General features: G+C 39.6%; 3 protein-coding genes across 3 annotated transcripts; all 3 read right to left on the bottom strand.

Annotated features, from left to right (window-relative positions):
• Window positions 1-2,489: 2,489 nt before the first annotated feature.
• On the bottom strand, window positions 2,490-10,796 carry LOC137888458 (high-affinity choline transporter 1-like). Its single transcript, XM_068731862.1, has 9 exons — window positions 10,683-10,796; window positions 10,307-10,504; window positions 9,872-9,988; window positions 8,782-8,937; window positions 7,550-7,698; window positions 6,897-7,040; window positions 5,954-6,107; window positions 3,539-3,756; window positions 2,490-3,259 (listed from the first exon to the last, which is right to left on the bottom strand). Exons 2-9 carry the CDS (start codon window positions 10,488-10,490, stop codon window positions 2,699-2,701), a joined length of 1,683 nt encoding a protein of 560 aa, XP_068587963.1. The 5' UTR covers window positions 10,491-10,504; window positions 10,683-10,796; the 3' UTR covers window positions 2,490-2,698.
• Window positions 10,797-12,718: 1,922 nt separating this feature from the next.
• Window positions 12,719-18,203, bottom strand: LOC137888447 (high-affinity choline transporter 1-like). The gene is made up of 8 exons (XM_068731848.1): window positions 18,020-18,203; window positions 16,396-16,512; window positions 15,796-15,951; window positions 14,975-15,123; window positions 14,333-14,476; window positions 14,057-14,210; window positions 13,734-13,951; window positions 12,719-13,261 (listed from the first exon to the last, which is right to left on the bottom strand). Exons 1-8 carry the CDS (start codon window positions 18,201-18,203, stop codon window positions 12,719-12,721), a joined length of 1,665 nt encoding a protein of 554 aa, XP_068587949.1.
• A 2,500-nt stretch (window positions 18,204-20,703) lies between these two features.
• Window positions 20,704-27,880, bottom strand: LOC137888448 (ankyrin repeat domain-containing protein 1-like). The gene is made up of 8 exons (XM_068731849.1): window positions 27,854-27,880; window positions 23,583-23,765; window positions 22,866-22,994; window positions 22,146-22,244; window positions 21,939-22,019; window positions 21,376-21,474; window positions 21,185-21,283; window positions 20,704-20,796 (listed from the first exon to the last, which is right to left on the bottom strand). Exons 1-8 carry the CDS (start codon window positions 27,878-27,880, stop codon window positions 20,704-20,706), a joined length of 810 nt encoding a protein of 269 aa, XP_068587950.1.
• Between the last annotated feature and the right edge of the window lie 45 nt (window positions 27,881-27,925).

Raw genomic sequence — 27,925 nt, forward strand, 5'->3', positions numbered from 1 at the left:
CCTTTGACACCATCAACCACTCCATCCCCCTTTCCCGTCTCAAATCCTCCCTCCATATTACTGGCACAGCCCTCTCCTGGTTCAAATCATACCTCTCTGACCGTGAACAGTTCATTAGTACCAACAAATTCAAGTCTGACACAGCCCCAGTCTCTCAAGGTGTCCCCCAAGGGTCGGTACTCGGTCCCCTCCTCTTCATCCTCAACCTGCTCCCCCTTGGCGACATTATACGCCACCATTGTTTCCATTTCCACTGCTATGCTGACGACACTCAGTTCTACATCTTCACCAAATCCATCACCGCCACCACCCACTCCACCATCACCAACTGCCTCACAGATATAAACACCTGGATGCAAGCCAACTTTCTCAAACAGCGAAAAATCTGAAACCCTCATCATCGGCCCCAAATCGCTAAACAAATCCCAAAACAACCTCTCTCTCTGCATCAATGGCATCACTGTTCCTGCTTCCACACATTAGTAACCTACGTATCATTTTTGATCAAACTCTCTTCACATACAAAGCCCTTCATAACCTCGCCCTTTCATACCTTTAGACCTCTTGCAATGACACGCTCCAAACAAGACTCCAACCTCCACACCCCCCCTATTCTGAACAAGCATTGGACCTGGGGGGACAGGGCCTTCTCCATTAATGCCCCTTCCCTCTGGAACTCCCTCCCCCAGCACCTCAGACATTTTCCGCTACTCGCCACTTTCAAAACTGCACTTAAAACTCATCTATTTAAATCTGCTTCTAACCTGTAAAGTTACTTATGTATGTTTTTGTGCTGTTCCTTACTGTTATGTCATCAGTTTTGTTTATATTGTAATTGTGCTGTCCTCACTAAAAGTTGTTTCAGGAATGTAGTTTTCAGCTATACAGCCAGCTTTAACAATATATTTTCCAGCACCGTATTCTCCAAGGAACAGACAGGTTGTTGTATTTGGCAGAATTTAATGGAGGAAAATATGTAATATTTTTGTAAAACTGAAAAAGAGCACAAGAATACAAAAAGTAAGTGCCTTTGAAAGTACTTAATAATATATCTAGTACATCAGTTTAAAATGCTACTAGCACAAACCAAACAGGCATTCAAATGTATTTCAATATACATGAAGGATGAGACACAACAGCAAATAACATTTAGACAAGCACTAATGATTTAACCACTAGATACTAATACATACATGTGTAGTTGACAGTAAACTAACATCAACAATACTGTAATCGAACCATAGAAATATGAATGTAAACATGCTAATATAACTGTAAATAGTAGCACACTTACGGATGAAGCCGATTTTGTGGACTTCAAGACACAGGATTATAAAGATTGAACGTTGAGATGGTCACTCAATGAGTCCATGGGCACACGGCACTTTTTGAACATCACTATTTACTGTTAGCTCACTTCCTGTTCAGTGCAGCTATTCACATTCACCACTAGGTGTTGCTAAAAGACATATAAAATAACCAATACAGTAATTGCTTCATAGTTTCTGTTTTTACCATGTAAAGTGTCTTTGAGAACTTTTTAAAGTGCTATACAAATATAATGTATTACTTTAATCAGAACTCCAAAAGACAAGCCACAACAAGGTGCAGGGACATGACTGATCCATCTGACAGCATCACACACATCCAGATCCATCCAAAATTCCTCTTCAAACAAAAGATACATTGTTTTACTCTTTTTATTTGTATTTGGTCTAACTCGGCTATTCAGCTCTATTCAGACAGAGAGAGGCTGCTTTAGGGTGCAGCAGCCAACATCAATATAGCAATACCTGGGGACTTTATTTCTGCAATGGCCTGCATTTACCATCAGCACTAATTAAACATCCAAATAAAAATTGGCAAATTTTACCTTGATGTATTTCATGTTAAAAGTAACTGACTAGTTGCTACTGTTACTTAGAGTTCAGAATGAAATACATTTTCTTTTGTATACTGTCCATAAAGACAAATTAACAATATCTATTTAAAATCACATAGAAATACAATGAAGTATATGATGTCGACACTATAATATAGCAGTCTTACAGAATGTAGCAGTGTAACAGAACATCAAATGAACTACGGCAATGTATGGTGCAGTATACTATTCAATAAAGAAATAATCCTATAATATAGTAAGACAAATCAAATCAGTGATGAGTCTGTGGTTTCCACTGTTGTTATAGTCTGATGGCAATGGGAACAAAGGATCGCCTGAAGTGTGATTATTCGGTGGCTAAATGAGTCAGACAGCATGGAGAGCCACCAAAAAGCAATTAAAAAAACAAAAGTCAATATTGAAATGATGGATTTCTTTCTAAAATATTTCCTCATAATAATAAGTGTAAGTGCTGCTGTAGATGAAATAAACACAATTTTTTGATTAAGTGGCATTATTATCAAATTTGAAAACCCCTCGTCAAAAAACTAAATAAATGGACTATTCTTAAAAATGTTGACAATTTGACAATGGATCCTGCCTTCTCTCAGGGTCTAGCTACATCACCTCATCTATATCACAAGCAATGTGATCATCCCTGGTCAAGTTCTTTGTTCCAGTCCTCCTCCTCAGAGGATAAGCCCCCGTTTATGAAAAACCCAAATACAGTAGCTTAAATACTCCAAAAGAAACCGCTTGCATGTTGATAATAACAATTAGTATTATTATTACATTGAAGTACTGCACAGAAAATCTTTAACATGTGGTGGTAATCATTGGCTCTGTTGTATCTTGGTGAGATTCTTCTTCATCAAGCTTCTCCTTCTCATTGTATCTGTTGCCGTCATCGCTTGGTGTCGGTGGTTGTGCTGAGTGCTGAGCTTTCACTTTGAACACATCCCACTTCTCAGGAAGCAATCCTTTGTTGAAAAGCACATAAACCAGGTAGGAGAACAACAAGTTGGCAGCAATGGCAGACAGCATGGCGATGGTCCTCACTGGGGAGTACTGAACGTAAATTCCATCCTCAAGAGTGCATCCTGGGAAGTGTATGACTGGTGCCACCCCTAGTGATGGCTCTCCACTGAGCAGTCTTAACACCAACCCTGTCGACCAGCCAATAACAGCCCCATAGAAGTTGGATATGTTAAAGAAGAGGACACAGACGAGCTGAGAGAAGATCAATATGTAGCACACTTCAGCACCAAGGAACAACATCCAAATGATACTATTTTTTAGGATGGTGAGTGATGCACCGATCAAGCCTGCCACAACCACAGTAGCACGGATCACCCACTGGATTTCTCTCTGTGATGCCTAAATAAAAAGGAAATAGAAAGGACAAATTTGTTTCAGAGAAATTATGGAGCTAAGGTTTTACATTATCTCAATCTTTTCTCATTCAACCCTTCTACTTTACCTTCTGCCCTTTTTCTCCACAATGCCCATTCATTACTTTTATTTCACTCACAGTCCCTTCCAACTGTTTTAGTTTCTCATTCAAGTTTTTCAAATCTTTAAAAAGGGAAAAGGAAGTTTTGCCTCCTCTTTTTTTTGAGATGTAGCAATTTAAGAAACATTATTAGTTGTTTATACCTGAGGCCTCAGGATAGTCTTGTAGATGTTGCAAGTGAAAATGGAGGCTGTAGAGAGCAAAGCAGAGTCGGCTGATGACATAGCAGCGGCAGAAATGGCTCCGGTGCCGATGATAGCGACGAAGGTTGGGGTGAGGTAGTTCAGGGCGATAGGCAGGACCATAGCTCCCTCCCCACGTTCCAACGGAGACGGAGAACCATAAGAAGTGAGGTTCCAGTCTGGCATGTAGACAGATATGATAAACAAAGAGAGAATGAAGCATATTTTTGACCAGCTATGTTCACAGGAATTTAACAACTTGACCATTTTTGTGTTTGAGTTCAGTTCAGCCTAAATGATCTCACCAGAAGCTCCGCTTCCTTCTCTTATTTGTCTCCATGTCTCTCTTCCTCTTCCAGTAATCTCTCTTCCTCTTCCACTAATCTCTGTGCGTTAATAAAGCAGATTCACAAAGTCACGGAATTTGCACAAATTGGCTGCTCAAATTTTTCAATTTTCAACTATATGCTTCAATTCTAAATTGTGCAATTTTCAAGTATGTGCTTCAGTTTGGAATTGTGCAATTTGCCTGGGTGAATTAGCACCTAATCCTGAGCGCTAGATTAAGTCCAGTCAGGAAGACTTCACTTTTGCATGCTTAGTCCTGTAATTTCTTTCTTACACAGTTCAGACATGCTCACTCTTAATCTCCATGCAGTCATTGTTTGGGGCTTTCAATCAATACTCATCATCTCACAGAACTCACACATCATCTGTTATACTAAACAATTATCTTTTCTCCATTCACTTGTCTCTGCTGATTTAAATGATTTCCTATTCTGTCTTAACACAGTTACTTGTTTCAGCTATCTTTGGGAACTCAAATGTCTCAGCAGTTCTTAAACTATTTTTTTGTCTTAAAAAACGAGGCCTATTTGCAGGCCTCAGCTCGAATAAAGATAAGAAATACCTAATTAATTGTATAAAAAAAAAAATAAATAAATAAAAAAAAAAAAAAAAAAAAAAAACTTTTGTATATATTTTTGAGATGAGAAAAATCATGGAACTATCAGAATACATGTTACTGGTTCACATAAGATAAGGATGGAACACAGCAGAACTTGGAAAACTCAAAAGCTCGATCTTGAAAAACAGCACTTTTAGGGTATTGTTTTTTGGAAAGTATGGGTATCCAAGACTTTTAATATGCTGGGCTCTTAGAACAACTGATATAGGCTCTATATACACAGCTATACATAGATACAGTGAAACATTTATGAAATATAGAGCATTTCAAATTAGAAAACTGATCAAATATTCCAATATTTGAATAAAAAAGTATTTTTTTAAATTCAAAAACACTCTATATCACTTCTATGTATCTATATGTTCATTGAATCAATAGACCGAAGATTGGACCTTTTTTGAGTGTTTTAAGCTCTTTCTATGCCCTTTTTAGTTATTTAGTTTAAGGTCAAATACTGCTTCAGACTCTCTGTTCAGGGCTGTATCTCAGCCCCCCCTTCTCCGATTTTCACCATTGAGACATCCTTCGAACCATAGGAGCCAATAGAAGTGCCTGGAATTGAAAGCTAGATGATTGACAGCACTATTAGCCAATAAAGCTCAAAAAGGTCCAGCTCTGAAATCTGATTTGCTGAGCTTCCAACCCTCTCAAGAATCCGAGGAGTGTCGGAGAGACACGAATCGAACGGATTCACACGGAGCACCAGCAGCTGGACAAACATGCATTGGAAGTACGGAGATATTCCATTTTTTCGCTGAGATTCGACCAAAACTAAGTACAATATTTGATGAAAGCTGTGTGACTTTTTGTGTTCGAAGCTGAATATCTCTGCGATGGTTTACCGGGGAGAGAAATGGAAACTATGTCCGTAATCTCCGTCAGGCGCTCGTGCTTTTTCATGCTGCATGTTTGTAGGTAGCACGTTGCTAACGGAGTGTAGCAGCCGTTTTCTCCGGTCTGTCCCAGTCATATCGAGTATGATTTATGATATTTTGTTATTTGTTTGCTTGGCTGATGGGAGATGTGTTTGTCTCATGTAGAAGTGACCTAGTTCATGTTGTTCCCAGGACGCTGAGGTTTCTGCAGAACTATAACATCACTATATTCGTTCTTCGTGGGTTCTCTGCCAGTTACTTTTAACACAAAACTCTCTAAGTTTTGATGTACTCTGCGTCCAAATGGGGGACCTACGGGTACATCTCCTCTGATCCAATCAATGCAATTTCAATGAACTATGCTAGGGATTCTTACTCAAACATTGAAAAGCACAGCATTAAATGTAATAACTTCTGGGGGATTTGGTTTAATGCAGTCATTAACTCACACACATTGTATGTACTTTTACTTTAGTTACCATCTTTGCATGTTTTCAATACAAATCTGTTCATGTTTTTAGAAACTCCTATTACCTGTGGATGCAGCTACTGCTCCGATCAGTATCGAAGGTATTCCAAATATGATGATCGTAAAAGCCCCAACAAAGGATGCCGTCCTAGCTGCCGATGTGGAAGTAGCAGACAAGGTCCTCTGGTGGAAAGCTTGGGTTCCCATGTTTCCCAGTAACTTGGAAGTAATACAGTCATATTAATTGTTATTCCTATTGAATCTGTGAAAGTTGAGATAGTCAATCACACATCATATTTAAGTAGTTTAATTCATTCACACAACCATTAGATAACAATTGAACTGAGTGCTCTTCATCTATCAGCACTGGCAATCTTCTAGGGTCCTTCACATGGTAACAAGGGTCTGGTAACACACAAAACGTTCTTGTAATGGGTAACAAATATGGATTTCTTAATGTGCGTACATGGGTATGGTTAGAAATTGATCAAATCTAGGTGGGCTGTGAGTTGAATAAACAGGAGAAAGAAGAAATTAAAATAACATCTACCAATGTCGTTTTATCAATCCAGGTGCATCAGTCCCCAAAACTGGACCGAAGCAGGACTCCCAATCAACCAATCTAGCACTGTGTAGGGATTTTTTTCACAACAAGTTCCCTGAATTATGTTTTTGTGGCCTACTTCGTTTCCCTCTGAATGTTGTTTTTCAGGGTGGAGAAGGTCTGAAGAAACACTTAGACCATTGTGGGACATTTACAGTAAACCTTTCATTGCTTTATATTCCGTCAGCGAATTAACTGCAACTTGAAAGTGACAATTCCAATGAAATGACGATGATCAAATTTAAATCATATTCCTGTGAGTTTTCATGAAAAACCTATGAAAATGTTATGACAAAATTATACAAATCTATATAGCCATTTATTGTATGTAAACAGCTGCAACATTATATGGAGGCTGATCTATTTACACTGGAACAAACCATCCTTAAATGTCTTGAGCTCACCAGATACAAGAAGGTATCAACATTGGTCCAAGCAAACTTCCTCTCCAGTTTACCAATCCAGGGTGCCTGAAAAGTGTTGTTCAGGGCCGTCTGAGTAATGTCCACATGGGTGGGGTTTATCAGGACAAACGGTAAACAGACGCTCTGCAAAGATAAAGAACACATGACAGCAACTGAAGCAAAAATAAATCACTTAAACAGCAAAATAAGGCAAGGTAAGCTACAGAACATGTGTGTGTGTACATTTCAATATGACAAACAAATTCCTTCTCAAGACAAACAAAAACTTTTAATATTCATATAATAGGTACACCTGCATTCCAATGCAATCCAGTACAACAGGCCCAGAAAAGACCTTTGCAAAGCTCATAATGAAATGAATAATTTTTTAGGACAGAATTAGTGTTTTATTACAATATGTTATCAACATCATTAAATAACAACATGAATTAACCAACTAGATCACCACAAACTGTAGCACCATTCATTAAATGCACAACTACTGTATCGGATTTCATTAGAACAGTTTGTTTTCATTACATTTTTTCTACACTAATGAAGTATGATTAGTCACAGGTTGTTCCAAACACAGTCAAGAGACTATTGCTTCATGTTTTCTTAAAACGTATAGCATAAAAGTATAGTATCCTCACCATGGTGATGAAAATGAGGATGACCTGTATGATGTCTGTGTATGCCACAGAATAGAGGCCGCCCAGCAGTGTGTAGACAATCACCACAGCAGTAGAGATCCAGACGCTCACAGAGTAGGGCAAATCCAAAATCACATTCATAGTGGCACCTGAAACACACACATGCACCTGTTGTAGAAACTTGAGAAGATATCACACTGACTTAAAGTAATTCCCAACCTACATGCAGCCCTAACCCACATAATAATCTTAATGTTTTTAAACTTAAGTGAAAAAACTCATCCTTGCTGTAAAATAGCATGGTTCACAATATTGGGAACAGCTCAAAACTCATCATATATATACATGACATTTGACATGCATAAAGTAGGAGTCAGGGATCAAAAGTTGTGGTTACAGGACGACCCACTCTACCCAACAAGTACAGCCAACAATTTTGTATTAAGTCCCCATAATGTGATTGTGCTTAAACAAGAAGGTATGAATGAATAGTTTGGGTATTTTGAAGTGGGGTTGTATGAGGTACTTATCCATAGTCAGTGTATTACCAACAGTAGAAGGTGGTTGGTGCGTCACCATAAGCAGACAGGAGTACCAGCAGCAGCATAACGTATTTAAACCACCTAAAAGGAAGACCCACCTAAAAAAATCTATATCTGTTTAGTGTACGCTTGATTATTTTCCGACATGGAACTGAATTAAAAGTGAAACATATCAATACTTTTTTTGTCAACAGAGTCGTGTGGCTTTGAAGATTGCAGAGATACATTTCCCTTTCAGTTCAGTTCCCTATCAGTTCCTGTCTTGTCATCAGGGCTGTCTGACGGCAAGATAAAGTGGTACAAATATTCTACATAACAACTCAAACACATTTTTTATTATTTTTGGGGGGCCTTTCTTTTTGGTGGCTTAAATATGTTTTTGTGCCCCTGTCCACAGCTGTATATTGCTTTGCTCTTGTGTCGGTAATCCTCCCTGTTTCCCTAAACTGGAGGCGTGCCGACTGCCATCTACAGGAGAATAAGTACCTCATACAAACCCACTTTAAAACACCTGGACTATCCCTTTAATGTAGCTAAGGCTTTTCATTGCATCCCTGGTTTTAGAATCATTCTTCACTTGGACTTAACTGTGCTTCATCGTGGACTCAGGTCAGCCGGTCTTGACTACAACTCTGATTGTCAAAATAGAAACTATAAAGAAGTTGTAGGTATAGTGTTTATATACTGTACCTAAGCTGATTAGTGTTCCAGCCAACCACAAACTATCACTTAGAAGTGCACCCAGTGACTGCATGGCTGTGAATGCTTTTCCATACTTGATCAGGAAAGGGTCCAACACAGTCACATATTTGTTGTCTCTCATTGGCTTGATAAACACAAGGCCACCTGAATAATGAAACAGACGGAGAGATTTAACAAATGCAAGATGCATACAGTCAAAAGAAAAACAACAGAAACATCACCTCCCTGGTATTTACATGCAGTGTGTCGTCTGGATATGTTATATGAACATCTGATATATTTGAACATTACATGAACATCTGATCATGAGCCTTACATTTACACCTGCTTTCAATAAGTGGCAGATCAGGCAGACTTCATCAAACATGGTCTCAAGTCTCAAGTCAAGTGAAGCTAACTAGGCTAACCTTACTTACAGAGGAAGTCATGCTAACTCTGCTATCCCTGTTGGTCTATTAACCCTGGTTCTTTCCTTTGAAAGTCTCCTGAAGCAATGCTGGTTCTACTCATTTCTGTGGCAGTGCTGTGTCCAGCTCTCTTAATATACCCAAACCAAGCCCACAGGATCACATGATGCACACGGGCCCTAAAATACTTGTTCTCCCTATACATACAGTCATTACAAAAGAGATGGCTTTACAGTGATAATTATAAGATGACTGAATGTCAAAAACACTGCTAATCTACTATGATTAGAATTTCATTCGAATCTTGAAGCACCAGACAAGAGGAAGTCAACTAATTAATTCAGAGAAGGCCTCTGTGTGCGTGTTACGTGTTATGTGCTTTATCCCCTCCTGCCTTTCTTTCTCTCTCTCTCTCCTTCCCTTGTTTCCTCTTCAGGTGCCAATCAGATGATTAATTTCCACCTGTGCAGGTCAGTCATTTCAAGCTGGCCAATCAACAGAGTGGGCCCAGCATAAACAAAAAAGCCTGCAAAACGTTTTCAATGTGAGCATCTTTTATCGTAATGAATGGGCCCGAACTATTTCTTTTGATTATAGCAATGTCAGTTTTCGTTGGATGAAATATGCAAACATGAACAAACTTCTCTTGATTGTAATTCTTTAATACTTACCCAAAACAAATGAAAAGGAATAAGCTGTTATGAAGATTACTGCAGACATTAGTCCCATAGAGGGGGTGTATGTCAGCTCAGTTATGCCCATGATGAAGCAGCCTCCAACCCACGTGGCTACAGGATGGACAGACGTATACAAACACAGAAATTAGTTGACAAGAGAAACCAGTATAGAGAAAAGTACATGCATACAAATGCAAAGATTTTTTTCTAATGCTGTAGAGAATTCAGTTAGTCACCAAACCCGTTTATATAAAACTAAATTGTTTTCCCATTTATGATGAGGTAGCAAAGTTGGCAAGTTGGAGTATGTTCACACATGTTTAAGCAGGCTTTAGCTACTTTCCAGTGAAAGGAATTGGCAACACCGCTTGCAGGTTAAATCCTGTTAAACTGCCACCTCCTCTACCGGTCTACAATGTAATGCTTCACCTGTCATTGTGAAGATCCCCACCACCTTTTTTATGCTTCGGTTTCCCAACAGAGCCATCTCCATTTTGTCAGCCGCACTTTTGTTCTCCTCCTTTTTGGACTTGATAGAAGCCCAGATGCCGACTCCGAGAACCATCAGGTAGAAGAACAGCATTGCTATCAGTCCGGGAATGTTGACAGCCATGCTGAACCTGAAGACTGGTGAAAACAGTATAACTGTTTGACAAGGAAAAATAAATTCTTTAAGATGAACGATAAAAGAAAATACTTTGTGGTCTTATTTCCCCTAATAAGTAAAACACAAAGTTTTGTCGCTAATAAAGTCTGATTTCAAAAAATAATAAAAATAAATAAATAACAGGTTGTAGAGTGTTACCTGAGGTCTGAAAGAAGTTCGGTGCTGCAACAAGACAAGTATCCAAAAAGCAGGATGACTTTAAGAGGGGCCACTGTTTGAAGTGGCCACTGCAGAGTTTTGATCTCAACCCGAGAGCTGTTGACACAAGACAGTTCAGAGCTACCAATGAAGTGAGGAAGGGCGGGTTTGTAGATACCTTGTTGTGCATGTTTGATGAGCAGTGACAAGAAATGCTTTAAGTCATTCTCTGCTATGCTTGACAAAAATATCTGCAAGGCTGAAACCAAACCTACATCCTCAGGGTAATTATACTGTTTTTCATTGTTTCATTCAATTGTCAGTTCAACATCCAGACATGTATGGATGGTGACATAACCATAAAATGCATCAGCCGTTGAACACCCATTGTATCCTGTTATTACACAAAGTAACAGCTTGTCAACTGCCATAAATTCCACAAAACATTTCAATTGATCAAGAGTCAACTGGGATTAACTCTGCGTAAATGTTTCTGAATCACATTCAAAATGCTAATGGCTGGGTGCTCATTCACTTGCTAATTTGTTGATTCTATGAATCACACACTATGTATTATTAGCAACTTCGAGAGTGACAGCACTTCTCAGTCAAAGCGTCCACACCCTTAATGCACAATTTTAAGCCTAAATATTATTTAAATTGGTGAGTTATAATCAAATAAATAGAGTAAACATCACAGTTATCTTACTGACCGAACTCAAGCAACATGCTTGTTTTGTCTCCAGCTGTCAATGGAAGGAATACAAGGTTACCGCAAGACAGACAGCTTGTGGCTGTGCTGGGTATTGACTATTAATATCCTCTGGGCTCTTCGTTGGCTCCAATATCACTGAAGCTCGGTAGATGGGTACCAATGGTGTTCTGGACTTTAATCATCTGCTGTGGAGCCCTCCTGTCCAGCTCGGTGCATGTTTAATGCCGGTTTGTAATGTTTCCAGTCTGGATGCTTTTTTGCTCCTCTGTATAAGTTAACAAGAAGTGGGCACAGGAACTTTGACTTCTTACAATTCCAATAGAAATATGCAGGGCTTTTTTCACCTGGATGGAGATGTGTGATGACCACGTCAGGTTGTTTGTGATGCAAACACTGTTCACTTGCTCCACCTGAGCTCCATTGATGTAGACAGGGGAGTGTGTGTGTGTGTGTGTGTGTGTGTGTGTGTGTGTGTGTGTGTGTGTGTGTGTGTGTGTGTGTGCCTTATTTTTTTCTTATATCAACAATCAGCTCGGTTCACCTGGACTGCATGATGGCTGAGTAAAACAGGATCAGCAGCTCCTGAGGCAGGTTGTACTTCCTGAGCTGGCGCAGGAAGTACAACCTCTGCTGGGCCTTTTTCCTGATGGTGTTGATGTTTGGGGTTCACTTCAGGTCCTGGGAGATTGTGGATCCCAGAAACTTGAAGGTCTCCACAGCGGACACAGTGTTGTTGAGTATGGTGAGGGGGGGCAGTGTTGGGGGGGCTCCTCCTGAAGTCCACTGTCATCTCCAGTTTTCAGCTTGTTCAGCTCCAGGTTGTTCTGACCGCACCAGAGGACCAGCTGTTCAACCTCCCGCCTGTATGCAGACTCGTCACCGCCCCTGATGAGGCCGATGACCGTTGTGTCGTCTGCGAACTTCACTACGATCTTGACACTGCATACTTTTTAGGTAGAGGGACGATGGTGGCTCTCTTGAAACAGGTGGGAACACTCTCCTGTGACAGTGATATGTTAAAAATGTCAGTGATGACATCAGTTAGCTGGTTGACCAGGGATGATATCTACCAAATTGAGATGATATAGGCATTATTTGACATTTACTTAGATGTTTTTATTTTGTTACACTTGTATTTTTACAGAAAAATAATAGACAAAAATGAACAGAAAAAGAAGACCAAAACATTGTTGCATGCACACCCCTCTCTCTCCCCGTTTCCTGTCTGCCTCTTCGCTGTCAAAGTTAATGTGAAAATGCCCTGCTGCCCCCAAAAAACTTGCTTCAGCTTGTATGTCACACAAGGTATGGTTTTGCTTATTTAACACGCTGTACTCATCATAGGCTCTGAAGCTTCATTGTCACAAATATTGTCATTGTTGCCTTTGACGCTGTATGTTGATGTCTGTTGTTTTGGCAACTGTTGGACTTTCATGTTCAATGCATCCCACTTCTCAGGAAGCAGGTTTTTGTGGATGAGCAGAGAGAACAAGTAGGAAAACAAGAGGTTGGCAGCCATGACAGCCAACATGGAGATGGTATTCACTGGAGAGTGTTGGACATAAACACCATCTTCAAGGGTGCATCCTGGCAAATGGAGGATGGGCGGTAGCCCAATCAATGGCTCTCCACACAACAGTCTTAACAGCAGCCCCACCAGCCAGCCCATAACAGCCCCATAACCATTGGAGATTTTAAAGAACAGAACACAGACCAGCTGAGGGAAGATAATAACGTAGGTTATCAATGTGCTAAGAAACCAAAACACTAATGTGCTGCTATTGACACTGGTGAGTGATGTGCCAATCAAGCCTGCTCCCACCACACAGCCACGAATCACCCACTGGATCTCTCTCTCTGATGCCTGGGAAAGGAGAAATAGAAAAAAAACGACATGATGAGCTAATTATCCTATCTACCATCTGTCTCAACTCAATCCTATTCCTGTTTGTTCCTACTCCATTTTTCCGTTATCACAATGCTCATTTCCTTCCTTCCCTCCTCTCCTCTCTTTTCTTCTTGACCTATCCCAAGATTTTTGTAGTGATTAAAAACACTGCTGTTGTTAATTCTGCATTACTTTAACGGATTTCACCACCGTGGGCAGAAAGACTAAAAGAGATTCATTTTCTCAAGTGTTTTGCAGAGGGATTATATCCATTAACATGACCTGTTTGCTTCATATAACTATCTGAGTAGCATTCATTGGAAACTGTTGAAAGAACAGGAACATTCACAAAATACACGGCAGGGGATTGGAAGAACCATCTGTCAATCTAACTCTTGCCCAAGTAAGTCAGGGCTTATGATTATGAAAACAACTTCAAGGTTGTGACCTGGGTCCTCAGGATGCTCTTGTAGATGCTAGAGGTGAAGACGGAAGCTGCAGCGAGCATGCCAGAATCAGTCGACGACATCACGGCGGCAGCGATACGTCCAATGCCAACGATGGAGACATAGGTTGGAGTGAGGTGGTGCAAGACAATGGGCATTACATGAGTTGCCTCCCCACGTTCAAATGGAGATGGAGAACCATAAGAAGTCAGATTCCAATCTAAGGCATGGATAGATACATACATAGTACACATTTTTGAGACACATTAAGTGGTTTAAAGGGAAGTTTCATTCCTTAACAGAGTTTTGATTCGGAATAAATTACCTGTTGATGCGGCCACTGCACCAATCAGGACAGGAGAAATTGCAAAAATAAGAATAATTGCAGCAGCAACAAAACAGTTGATTTTAGCTGTGGCTGAGGAACAGGCAGACAAAGTCCTCTGATGGAACGTCTGATAGCCTAGGCAACCCAGAGTCTTCAAAGAAATGCAATGTCAATTTAACACACCATAAAAATCACAACCATTTTCCAAATTGAAAGGGTTTTGGCTCTGCACTACGTTTTTTTTTATAAACAATGATGTGATCTTTCACTTACCAAAACAAAACAATTGTCAATCCATCTCCAGGCTTTGTCTGCTTCTAGTGTACCCAACCAGGGAGCCTGTAAAGTGTTGTTGAGGGCTATCTGAGTGATGTCAGAGGAGGAGGGGCTCATCAGGACAAAGGGGACACAGAACCACTGCAGAGACAAGCAACATAATATTGAAGCACCCACACAGATTTCCAGAACAATACATAAAAGTGATCTGATGCTTCTAATGGCGAGACCACATCCTTTGTAACAAAAATATGACAATATTCCATAGCTTCTCACACTGCTCTTTAAATTTAATTGAAGAAGTTGACACTGACAATACAATGTGTTTTACGTTTTTTACTTGTTGAAAAAACCTGATCTTTTTCCAACTTGAACCTGTGCTTTTGTTGCATAAACTAAACATATGGCCACCAAACACCCATAACACATAATTAGCAAAACAAGTTAGTAATATATGAACATAATTTGTAGGAGACAGACATTTTAGCTTCTGTAGCCAAAGAAGCAGCAATCCTCTCGCATGCTGATACCTGTTTGTTAGTCAACGCCCCTCACTCTGTGTGTGACTATCGCATGCTTGTTTTCTGAGAGTAGTGACTACAAACCTGCTCTAAAACACCAGGACGTGAGAAAACTTACCAAGCTAATAAACATGAGGACAAGCTGTATGACATCTGTGTAGGCTACAGAGTAGAGACCTCCCATTAGTGTGTAGATAACAGCCACAGCAGCAGAGATCCAGATGCATATGGTGAATGGTAAATCCAGAATCACACTCATGGTTGCACCTGTAGAAACACAGGTGGCAATCATTAATTGTTGTACAAATTACATTATTTGCAACAATCCTTACTATGTGTTGCTCATTTATCTGTAATGTATTAGACATACCTTTCTATTTATATAAATGTGAAAACATTCGATGCCCAAAACAAGAGAAATCTTTTCTTTGGAGGTGTCTGGCAACAGTTATAAATCTTGCGAACAGGGCTACATCGATAGAACCTCTTCCCTTATATACCCAGCTGTATTAATGTAGTGTCATTTCTATGTATCTGTAAAAGGGACAAAAACTGATTCATTCACAAAATTAGCATAAAAGTAAAGTAACAGTATGTCTTTTTACAGAATGCAGTTTTTAAAGAGCCTGTTTTGGGGAGCAAGTTTAGATTGTGTGTAATTACTGGGTGGCGTGTGTGTGTGTGTGTGTGTCTGTGTGTGTGTGTGTGTGTGTGTGTGTAGGTGTGTGTGTGCGCGTGTGTGTGTGTGTGTGTGTGTGTGTGTGTGTGTGTGTGTGTGTGTGTGTGTGTGTGTGTGTAAGTGTATCTTTCCATACGCAAGAAACAGCAGTGCTAGTCCCTTCAGGTAGGGATTAGATCATATATGCAAAACATGTATACATAAAATGTTTATTAATGTATTAATCAGTTATCTTATTCAAACTGTAATGGCTTACATACCTAAACTAATCAGTGTTGTTGTCACCCACAAAATGTCAGTCATCAGTGCGGCCAGAGCAAAAAGAGCCATTGGTAATTTTCCATACTTGATCTGGAAAGGATCCATCATGGTCACATATTTTTTTTCTCTCATTGGCTCAGCAAAGAAAAGACCACCTAATTAATGAGACAAGGACAGTTTTTAAGTAACCCACACAGAGAACATGCAGAACCCACTTAATTAGAGGCAGCAGTGGTAACCACTGTACCATCTTACCACCTGTGATCTGCAATTTTGACTGCTTGACATACTCAATGCAATGCTGACATGCATCATGTACCTCTGCATGCTTATGAATGTTAACATTTTGGACTGGATTAACAGTTCAAGACAAACAAGACTGTCGAGACTCTATAGTGAAAAAAATGTACTCAAATGAAATACATTCAGTGGCAATTTTTGCAACGTTTCCTAATCTGGAAATGATCTGTGATTCCATTCGTTAGGAGGAAATTCCTCTTCAACAGAACTGCATGTGCCAAAAAGGTACAATACAACTTCAACATTGTTAGTTTTGTCTGGCAACACAAATAAAACACACTACACTTTAGTAGACTTACCAATAACCAAACTTAATGCGTCTCCTATGATATAGCTGGAAACCCAGATTAGGCCCTTTGACGGGTCATACACCATTTCTGACGTTCCAATAATGAAGCCTCCTCCAATCCACGTAGCTGAAAAATTAACAAACGTATATGAAAACACACACACACACACACACACACACACACACACACACACACACACACACACACCAGCAAGTCTGCTTGACATTGTTTCAAGCTCTGTTGAGTTTTGTACAGGGAAAGTATACCCTTTGGACTGCAGATTCATATTAAAAATAGCAGTTTTGAATGTAATTAGCTAAGGTTAAATTGTGCATGGAAATGTTTCAATGCTTTCAAAGATGACTTTTTATCTGTATGAGAGAGAATGTGCCGATTTAGAATTTGGAAGTTACATTGTTTTTTGTATTAAAGATTTGCACATCTGTAAAGACAAAACAAAACAATGCAAACAAAGTCTTCTCATGGATTTCCCATTTGGATGGGTTTTAAGGTACTTGTGGGGTCTGGATTTCATCAAAGAAGCTGTTTTGAAGGTGTTGAAACTAAAACAGTAATATGGCTTTTACAAAAAGTGCTCTCTGAGCCATCATCTCTTACTACTAACATGCACCAACACAGTCCACAGCAGTTTTACACAAAATTCGTTTCACGCACACGGACACAAATTGTTAATTTTTCAGGGATGACATTACGCTACTGAAGGAAAGTTAGGTTGAGGAACACCGTCACAAATGAGTCTCTTCACAACAGCACTCTGGGACACGCAGTATTGAACACCAATCTCATGGTTGAAAGTCCTGTTTGTTGGATCCATTCACCTCCTCTCCAGCCCACCATTAGTGGTCTTTGTCAATACTCAATGCTACATCACTAGCAATGACCCGTTGCATCGTCACATGGATGCATTTCATTTGTCTGTCAACCATGAAAAAGGATCGGTAACACTTTATAATAACTACACACTATGAAGCATTAGTTAAGTATGAGTAAACACTTCAGTCATCATTTATAAAGCATTGTTCCTACATTAACACTCATTAGTATGTAATTTATAACAGCAGTTATACATGTTTTATTCTTGATTAATAAGCTTGTCTATTATGTGTTTGGTGATTATGTTTTCATACTTTATAAATGAAGGATTCCCCATTTGTAAATTAAGTATTATATGTATTACAAATCAATTAATAAGGAGCGTAATGGTGATTTTTTACGTAGTATATATTTCTACTCAGTATATTGCATTCATGCTATGAATGCGATGTTATTAATCATCTACAACTCCTTAATAATTGGTTTGTAATATATATATAATACTTCATTTACAAATGGGGAATCCATAATTTATAAAGTATGAAAACACAATCACCAAACACATAATTGACGAACTGTTTGGAACTGTTACGAATTGTGTACTAATGCGTGTTAATGTTAGAACAATGCTTTATAAATGATGACTGAAGTGTTTACTCATACTTAACTAATGCTTCATAGTGTGTAGTTTTTATAAAGTGTTACCAAAGGATCCTTATTGACTTTTCCTTTGCCTTGTTTTCAATTTGTGTCCGTTATCACTGTCATGATACTGGGTTGCAATATAAGGTGAACTCACCTGCAGTGGTGAACATCCCCACAACTCTACCGATGCTTCGGTTTCCCAGCAGGGCCGTCTCCATATTATCACCCGGAGAATTGTTCCTTTCCTTTTTGGACTTGAACGAACCCCAGATGCCGACTCCAAGGATCAGCAGGTAGAAGAAAACCATTGCTATTACTCCTGGGATACTGACAGCCATCCTGAACCTGAGGGTTGTTTGACAGAGTGAGGTTGTGTGTTAACAGAGTATAATGATAGTACCAGTGGGTTATCATTGCCTTTTTGTCGCCTGTCTCACTCCTGCCTCTAGAATTTGAACGTGCTTACTCCTGTAATTTGTTAAGTGTGGTTTGTCGGTTGGCTTTTGTTCAGTTTCAGCTGTACATCAAAGTGTCTGGTGCAGACTAAACAACTAGATCAATTGAAAGAGCTATTTTTAAATCAATCTGCTGAACCAATATTATCAAGAAAATGATCTTCTACACGATCAGTATGAATAATGTATACATTCATGCAAGATCTGGGTTCTATGAGTTGCTGTGGTGAAACCAGAGATACTGGATGAATATATAATTTGTTATAAACACATGGAGACTGATTGTGACGTCTGATTGAGATCACCTAAAGAAAAAAAAGGAGGGAGAAAGTTCATTCTCCTCCCATCTGGCCTCTATCTTGAGACAGTATGAGACCTAAAGCTGGAAAACTGGATCTGGTTAAAAGCCAGCGGCTGTATCTGTGCATAAGTTAGCGCCTGAGAAAAACTGTAAGACAGAAACTCCATTGTTTCCAGCCGAGTATCACGGCAGGTTGCGAAATAATCATAAAGTGGCAAATATATGGGTTTCGTGTACATGTGTTTCATGAAGGTTGTGTTCAGTGCTCTCTCTCTCTCTCTCTCTCTCTCTCTCTCTCTCTCTCTCTCTCTCTCTCTCTCTCTCTCTCTCTCTCTCTTAATAAAGAAAGCTCAAATTTGAAATCTGTTTTATTTAAACACTCCATAAATACAAGGCAAAATGCACATACATCTTTGACAATAAAAAATAAATCTTATTTCCAGCCATATACCAAGACCTGTTTCATCCTCATAAACACTTGTCAAACATCCTTTGAACCAACACGGACTTTTCTGCTTCTGCACTCTGTGTGTGTGTGTGTGTGTGTGTGTGTGTGTGTGTGTGTGTGTGTGTGTGTGTGTGTGTGTGTGTGTGTGTGTGTGTCTGTGTGTGACAAAATGGGCCAGCAGCTGGGATGTCAGCTAGGGCAATTTGAAGCATTTGTATCACTGAGGTGACCTTTGATAAGGTGTATGGGCCCCAGATGCTCAAAATTAGCTCCAGTAGGAGAAACTGGGAAAATCTGAAAAAGATCAACTTTTGTCTGAAGGTTGTCTAGACTAAACCTCCAAACAAATGCCTAATCAATGTTATGGATTGAGTAAGAGGGTTGTAGGATTGTTTTTGGGAACGCAAATGATGAAATGAAACTCATTTTCACAATGATTAGTGGTGTTTGAAAGGAGAAAAAAGTAACAAAATTACAGCCAAGATTAAGATGAGTCAAAATAACTTGACTTTATGTGGAAAAGTGTGAATATCAAGCAGTAAGTTTATTTAACTTACAGCTTACTTATGATGTTGATGCAGGAGAAAAGGTGTGTCTCGAGAAACAAAACAAAGAATTGTAAAACTGCAGATCACCAACATCAATAAAGCAAGTGTAAGTGGAGAGGTTCTTCTCATCCTGATCTAAAAACTTTCTTCATCTCTCAATCTTAAAATGCATAACACCAAAGAACTTAGTTAAACTCTTCTGAATGTTTAAGTATAACACACAAAATCTGTCAGCAAGGTGAGGCTCAGTTCCTCCCTTTTTTAACGTTTTACTCTGAGCTGGAGTCATTTTACACAAATAAATAACTTCAGTTTTACACTTGGATTGATCCACAGACTGTTGATCCAATGGAACTGTGAGGAACATGTTAACCAGGTGTTGTACATCTGGATAAAAAACAGTTTCCATTAGTTAGTGAATGAAAATCAATAAATAAAGTATAAAGTTTAACCATGATACATTTTCAAAACATCTAACTACAGTATAACTCTAGACAGTCACTTGGTTATTAAGTGTATTGTATTGATATCAATCAATCAAACCCAATAGGTTGATTGCTGACAGTTGTCATTAATCAATAAATACACCATCTTCTCGATGCAGTATCGCTGACTTCAACTCAGCTTAAATTAAAAGTTAAGAAAAGAAGAAGAACATCTTCATGTTGTCAGCCGAGACATTGTTCAGCAATATTTGGCGATAGTTAATCTATCGCTGCTAATTATCACATTATTAACAAGCTGATTAGATTTCACATTGTTGATCAAAGTCTTCTTCAGGTTCTGCTGTTCATCTGAAAGTAGGATGCATGAACATGTAACATGAGAAATGTAACTCTGCCGGTAACCTTCAAAATGCTGAACCAGGCGTTAAGTATTGAATGACTTAGTTAAGATGTTTGCCAGCACTCCTGTGACAACTTCAGATTTAATACTACAGATATTTCCTGAGGGCGTCAACATCTGTCAGTCAAAACGTGGGACTGTTTGAATGTGAGGTGAACACTTGCCACAGCCTCGCTGGATAAACACTTCTCCTTTGGAGTCTCATGTTGAATTCCAGCCTTTAGTGGAATGTGTTGGGGTCTACTGGTTGGGATTCTCCTGGCTGAAGTTGCACAGGAGGCTCTTGGCTCCGTTCTGCCATGAAGACAGTGTCTCCAGTGGAGTTTTTCCATCCTGAACAGGAGAAACAAACACACAGGACTCAAAATGAAAACTGGAAAAACTGGAGCATGTACACTTAAGATTCACACATGTAGATAAGGGAGGCACAGGTAGGTCTATAGCCTCAGTAGTTGTCCTCATAGAGTCTGCGTTGTTGGCTTTGTGCCAATTGTCAGACCTGTTTTTCTAATTGCAGACGTTGGTGCACTGTACAGAATACCTTAACAAACAGCACACATGACGACAGCGCGTTGAATGGAAAACTATAAGAGTCTAAAAAGCTTAGTTTGCACTAAAGTAAGTGCCTGAATTGGTTGCCTTTCATGCCAGAATTTGAAAATACTACCTCTGACTACTTTCAGAGGATTCAGAAAGATGTGCCAAGTTGTTCTGAACTTACACAGTTCTTGGTGTTGAGACTGGCCCCATACATCATCAACAGCTTGATCATCTTGAATCTGTTTATTCTCACAGCATCGTGCATGGGCGTGTCTCCGTCCTTCAGCAGGGGAGGAAAGCAAAGTATTCAGCATCGTTTCAGCATTTAATGTAGCTGTGAGACGACTGATCATCTCTGCGTTAAGTCCTTACTCTGTCTTTGGCGTTGACGTCCGCTCCACAGTGAATGAGATGCTCAGCACACTCGCAGTGTCCTGTCCGCACTGCGACATGAAGAGGAGTGCTGTGCAACTGAGGAGAGGAAAGAGTTTCAGTGTTATCGATTAATGCGAGGAAAATACTCCAAAAAATGTCAGTAAAAGATTAAAGGCCCAATATGTACAATTTGTGGTCACTACTGGAGGTATGCAGAGAAATCCTCAAAGAAACAGTTGTCTTATTTTATTTTATGGGGTGACCATGGCTAAGTGGAGAGCGTCGCCGCCTTTCAATCAGAGGGTCGGCGGTTCGATCCCCGGCTCCTGCTCTACTAGGCCCATGTCAATGTGTCCTTGAGCAAGACAGTAGCTGCTAGATCCCGTAGCTGCGTCTACGGTGTCTAGATAGATACTGAATTGTAAGTCGCTTTGGATAAAAGCGTCTGCTAAATGACTGTAATGTAATGTAATGTAATGTAATTTCCACCAGGTGATGGTGCCAAAGGAAGGGGTTTCCGTAACCTGCACAGATCGCCAAACCAGTGTGTTGCTACCAACCTTGTCTCTGCAGGTGAACTTGGCTCCCAGGGCCGGCAGGCTGCCTCCTCTGCAGGCCCAGTGGATTGCTGTGGCCTCCAGCTGACACACATACACACAGAGAACTGTTAGACTGACGCTGTGTGTGTCTGTGTGTGTGTGTGTGTGTGTGTGTGTGTGTGTGTGTGTTTCCGTCTGTGCAGCATTTGAGCGTTTTAAATCTCTTACCTTGTCTTTTTTCTCGATGGCAGCGCCGGCCTCCAGGAGTCTTTTCATGACGTCCACGTGTCCTTTGAACGAGGCTTTGTGCAGAGCTGTTCTCTGGAACTGGACATTAAATTGATTAAGATTAAGTTAAGATAACAAAACAGAAAGTGTATTGAATTAATACTCTATTTAAAAGAGCTTCATGCTTCATAATAATAGTAGTATTTTACAGCCTGCTACTATCATCATTAGCCTCAGCTGCCTCAAGTATTTTTATCATGAAAGTTTGATAACATGTGAACATTTCTTTTGTTGATTAGCATGTTATAATGAAATTCTGACAGGTTGCAGACATCACTGTGTGACACTCACGTGGTCGGCTGCATTGGGGTTTCCTCCATCAGTCAGGTTTAATGAAAACAAATGCACTACAAGCCCGACAAAGAACATTTGTACGACATTTACATGTGGCTGTTAAATTTATGATTTTGCCAGTTCCGAAACACCTCAGCTCTAACTTTCTCTTCATTCATCTGATGTCATCCTCAGAGTTACAGTATAAAACTGTATCAGTTGAGGGATAAAAGAAAGAAAATCAGGAAAGACTAAACAAAGTAATAATGTCATGATAGGCATATAAGTATGTTCTTCTTATGGAGAGCAAAGTCAAATGTTGGTTTGTTGAGTCGGGAAAGTAAGACACTGATCATGATAACAGAGACATGAAGAACATGATCTTACCACAATCTCAGGCTCTGGCTGCTGTTTCTTGTGGACGGGAGCCTTCCTCTCCCTCCTCCTCTTCCTCAGCTGCAGGATGTTGAACAGGTCATCCACTGTCTCCAACTTCAGCCTGCCGCTTTTATCCGTCTGAGACAACACAGAGGTTTTGATGATGAGGTTTATAACCTATGTACTCCTGACTGCTATCAAGATGTGTTACACTGCCATCGCCTTCAGGTGGCAGCATGGACCAAGAGACAAACTCATAAGAGGTAACCACAGACTGTCTAAGACTAACGTCAGCCTATTAGTCCATGTGGGCCGGGCGTTCCATGCAATGTAACTGACTAACTACAAGTGGTGAAATGTCACTAAGTACATGTATGCAACATTTTTAAGTACTTTACTTCAGAATCTTCACTGAATGTTATTTAAAGCTACAACTCTTCCTCCTCCCTCTACAGCGGAAAATACTTTGTAAAGTAAAGCAGTACTACTTCTTACCTGCTAATGTATTAAATACTATGGATCCAACAGTATAACAATATGTGTCCTTATATTTTCTACTGTGAGTACATTAAGCTGATAATACTTCTTTAATGTAACTTACTCGGTACAATTGTCAATTCAAAACTTGTTTTTAGACTCTTTATTTGTGTGAACTCTTACTGTAGTTCCCAGAAAAGAAGAAACAACTTTATAAAAGGTACTATATATTTGTGTGTGTGTTCTTACATGGAGAGCTGCAACGCTGACTTGCTCCTGTTCGTTGCCACTGTCACTCTCCTCTGACAGACCTCCGTCCACCTGCTCCCTGTGGGACCTGCGGTCATCCTGCTTCTCTTGATTGACAGCCGCCTCGTACACGCCCCCTTGGAAGTTGTCCGCCTCTTTGCCCTCTGACCTCTTACCGGACACCTGAGGGAGAGAAGAGATGGAGATGTTGTACACTCCGAGCCTGAGTCATGACACAGGCAGACAGGAGACTTAAATGAAACCAGATATAAAATGTGTTACACTGATGTCATGTGTTTTTTATGGAAAATTCTAAAAATCTAAATCTCTCTCCATAGCTTTACAAAACTGAGCATAGCTTATTTGAAAGTTCAGTAAACTTCTTTGCATTTTGGACTTGAAGCACCTGTCTGAGAAATTAAGAAAACATGAGAATACCAGGACACGCATGCATAACTCCGTCAAGCTAGCCACATTAGGCAAAGTGAACATCGCTACTCAGCTGGACGACAGACACAGGATTTCAGTGAGGAAACACAACGAGGAGGTGGAAATAAAACAGGCACATTCTATCCAAAATAATTGATTGTGTGAAGTTTTGTGGGGCTTTTGAGTTGGCCTTGCGTGGGTATGATGAGACAGCGCTTATGGAGAGGCTAAGGACCATACTCCCAAACGGACAAAAGGCCAAACTTATCGTCCAAGCTTGGGGAGGGGAGCCACCGGCGGAGTGCAGCGAAAGATATTGGATGTCTACGAAAATGCTCACTATTGCTCACTTGCTGATGATGGAGCACTGTGGAAGAGGGGGAAGAACATAAACCATATTGAAGGGAAATATGGTCTTTTTCATGGGGATTCAAATTTTCTGTGGGAAAAACTAAAACAATCATGTTTACTACTTTATTTAGTCACACCGTCAAAGTTGTTTTGGACAAGTTTCTGTATACGCCTTCGTACCGGAGTCAGTGGGCAGGTAGAAGACCAGTCCGGTGAGGAACGAGAACAGCATGCAGGGAATGATGACGTCGGCGATGAAGTAGAGAGGCAGACGCAGCATCGGGAAGTGATAGGTGAGGTCGAGGTATGGCGTGTCGGGGCAGCAGGTGTAGTAAACCCAGTGTTTCCAGCTCCTGTAGTCCTTCAGCACCCATTCACCAGACTCCATGAAGTTACTGAGGTCAGGCCGATCATTGTCCTAGAAGACAGATATATAGGGGTTACATGTTGTAAACTACAGTTTTATGACAGGAATGATATATATATATATATATATATATATATATATATATATATATATATATATATATATATATATATATATATATATATATATATATATATATAGTGAAAACCACAAGCATAAGCTTTCACACTGATCTGACAACCCTGTGAATAAATATATATATATTTGAGTAGTGTGTGTTTACTTGTTGTACAGCACCAGGTCTGGTTTCCATATGTCGGTTGAAGGGACTCTGATCTTCCTGATGCCTCCGTATTCATCTGGATTCCAATTCAGGTTCACATGGAGCCATTGCTGGGGTGAAAATCAGGGAAACTTGAAATAATTTTGTCTACTAACTGATGAAGCCAAGTTTAGTTGTTTTTATTCCCAGAATGAATACATGGTGAAAATACAAGTTGTCATGTACTGTATATATCACAACGGAAAAAATAAAAATCTTGTAACCTCCAGCAGTCAACATGTCATAAACCCTCCCTTCTTTCTATTTCAACTTTCTATTTCAACAAATATCATTCATTTGTGATACTATTTGTAAAAAGTGATACTATCAGTAAAAAGCAAATAAATACATGACAATGGGCTACCAGTTGCAACTACATCTAAGTATGTAAATTAAACAGCAGATTAATTGTTAAAATATATGATTTATAGATAGATAGATAGATAGACTTTATTTCAGACTCGGGGTCCAGAGAGACAAATACATAAAAAGACATACACGAACAGTAAAGTACATAGGCCTAGCAATGCCTTACAAAGAGACAGCTGTACCAATGTTGCCACAGCTGGGACTGGTAGCGTGTGCTACTAAGCTTTATGTTGGTTAAAACAACTATGATGTCATTTTCAGAGTTATTAAGTCGACCAATGAATTTGTACATGAGATTTCTCAAAACAGCTTGGAAGGTATTGACTCGTGCATTCACAAACATTTCACTAGCACTGCTCCATCTCGGTCTCTTCAGCAGTATCCTCATGGCGTCATTATAAGCTACTTGAAGTCTCTGTAAGCTCTTCTTTCTGTAGTTTGACCACAAGTGTGCAGTGTAGAGTGGTGTACAATATGCTCTAAACAGAGACATCTTCACTTTATCTATAAACATACCAAACTTGCGAAAGAGACTGTTTGCTTGTGCATACATCATACGGCATTGCCTAGAAATGTCCTTGTCATCGGTTATGTGTTCTGTTATAAAAATGACCAAGGTATTTTACTTCACCACAGACACCAAGATTTTTGTCAGACAATTTGAAGTCAGGGAAGTTTAAACATTTGTCCTCTTTGGTTGGACAGATCAAGATAGCACTCTTACTGGCGTTGTATTTGATGTCATGTTTGACACCATACACAGTACATATATTAAGGAGCTGTTGAAGACCAGTGCTAGATGGACTAAAAATCACCAGATCATCTGCATACACGATATGGTTAACCAGAGTATTTCCAATCATGCACCCAGTATTACAGGCTTTCAGTTGCTTGGACAGATCATCAATATATAATAATTGAGTAACTGTGTTTTGGGTGTAACATGGTAAAAACTGTAATAGCATTAATTTCTAGGGAAATTTGTGCATAGAAACACTCTTTTGTTGATAATCAAAGGTGAGCATTACTTTAATTCCCTTAAAATAACTGTAAACCTTGACTGGCTGTACGTATAAAAAGAAGATCTATTCCAAATCCTGTTAAATCTACATACTTGCAATGTGATGTACCCTCTGACCATTGTTATTGGAATTTTCTCAATGTGTAGTTGGCATATATTTTTGGTTTTCCTGAATTCATCAGCCACATTTACCTGTTTGAGACGAATATTACTGGTCACAATCTGGTTAACTTATGGTTTCCATCCTGAGAGAAGCAGAAAAAGACAAAGAATAAACAAAAACAGTCAGAGGAAGTAAGATTTCCATGAGAGATTTCAGGACAAAATATAATCTGCACGCTTGTAACCATTTATTTTGTGTTTTTATGGACAATCTGTGATCCATCTGTGACAACAGTTATGTGTGTGGACGCTTTGACTGAGAGGAGCCGTCACTCTCGAAGCTATTAATCCAGTCGACACTTGATCACTTGGAAAGTTTTGTGGAATTTATGGCAGTTGACAAGCTGTTACTTTGTGTAATAACAGGATACTATGGGTGTTCAACGGCTGATATATTTTATGGTTATATCACCATCCATACATGTCTGGATGTTGAACTGACAATTGAATGAAAGAATGAAAAACTGTATAAATTATGAATTTGCCCCGAGGATGTAGGTTTGGTTTCAGCTTTGCAGATGTTTTTGTCAGGCATCTAGCATAGGCAAGGCAAGGCAAGTTTATTTGTATAGCACATTTCAACAACAAGGCAATTCAAAGTGCCTCACATAAAACCATTAAAAGCATCAAAACATAATGCAAAATTAAAGGAGATTTAAAAACAATTAAGAAACATTAAAAACAGTCATTAAAACACTAAAAAGCTAAAAACAGTGCAGTGCAGTTTAAGAAATAAAATACAGTAAAATGCAGCAATTGATTAAAATCCTTGAATGTGGTTCAATCAAAGGCAGCAGCAAACAGAAAAGTCTTCAGTCTGGATTTAAAGGAGCTGAGGGTCTCAGCAGACCTGCAGCTTTCTGGGACTTTGTTCCAGATATGTGGAGCAGAAAAACTGAACGCTGCTTCTCCATGTTTAGTTCTGACTCTGGGAACAGAAAGTAGACCGGTCCCAGACAACCTAAGGGGTCGGGATGGTTCATAGGTAGCAGCAGATCAGAGATGTATTTTGGTCCTAAACCATTCAGTGCTTTATAAACCAACAGCAGGATTTTAAAGTCAATTCTTTGTTGGACAGGAAGCCAGTGCAAAGACCTCAGAACTGGAGTGATGTGATCCACTTTCTTGGTCTTAGCGAGGACTCGAGCTGCAGCGTTCTGAATCAGTTGCAGCTTTCTGACTGACCTTTTACAGAGACCTGTGAACACACCGTTACAGTAGTCCAGTCTACTGAAAATAAATGCATGGACAAGTTTTTCCAAATTCTGTTGAGACATAAATCCTCTAATCCTTGATATATTCTTCAGGTGATAATGGGCTGA

The sequence above is a fragment of the Cebidichthys violaceus genome, unplaced genomic scaffold, assembly GCF_023349555.1.
Source record: "Cebidichthys violaceus isolate CVI_PGR_0920_01 unplaced genomic scaffold, fCebVio1.0.p SCAF_54, whole genome shotgun sequence".
NCBI lineage: Eukaryota > Metazoa > Chordata > Actinopteri > Perciformes > Stichaeidae > Cebidichthys > Cebidichthys violaceus.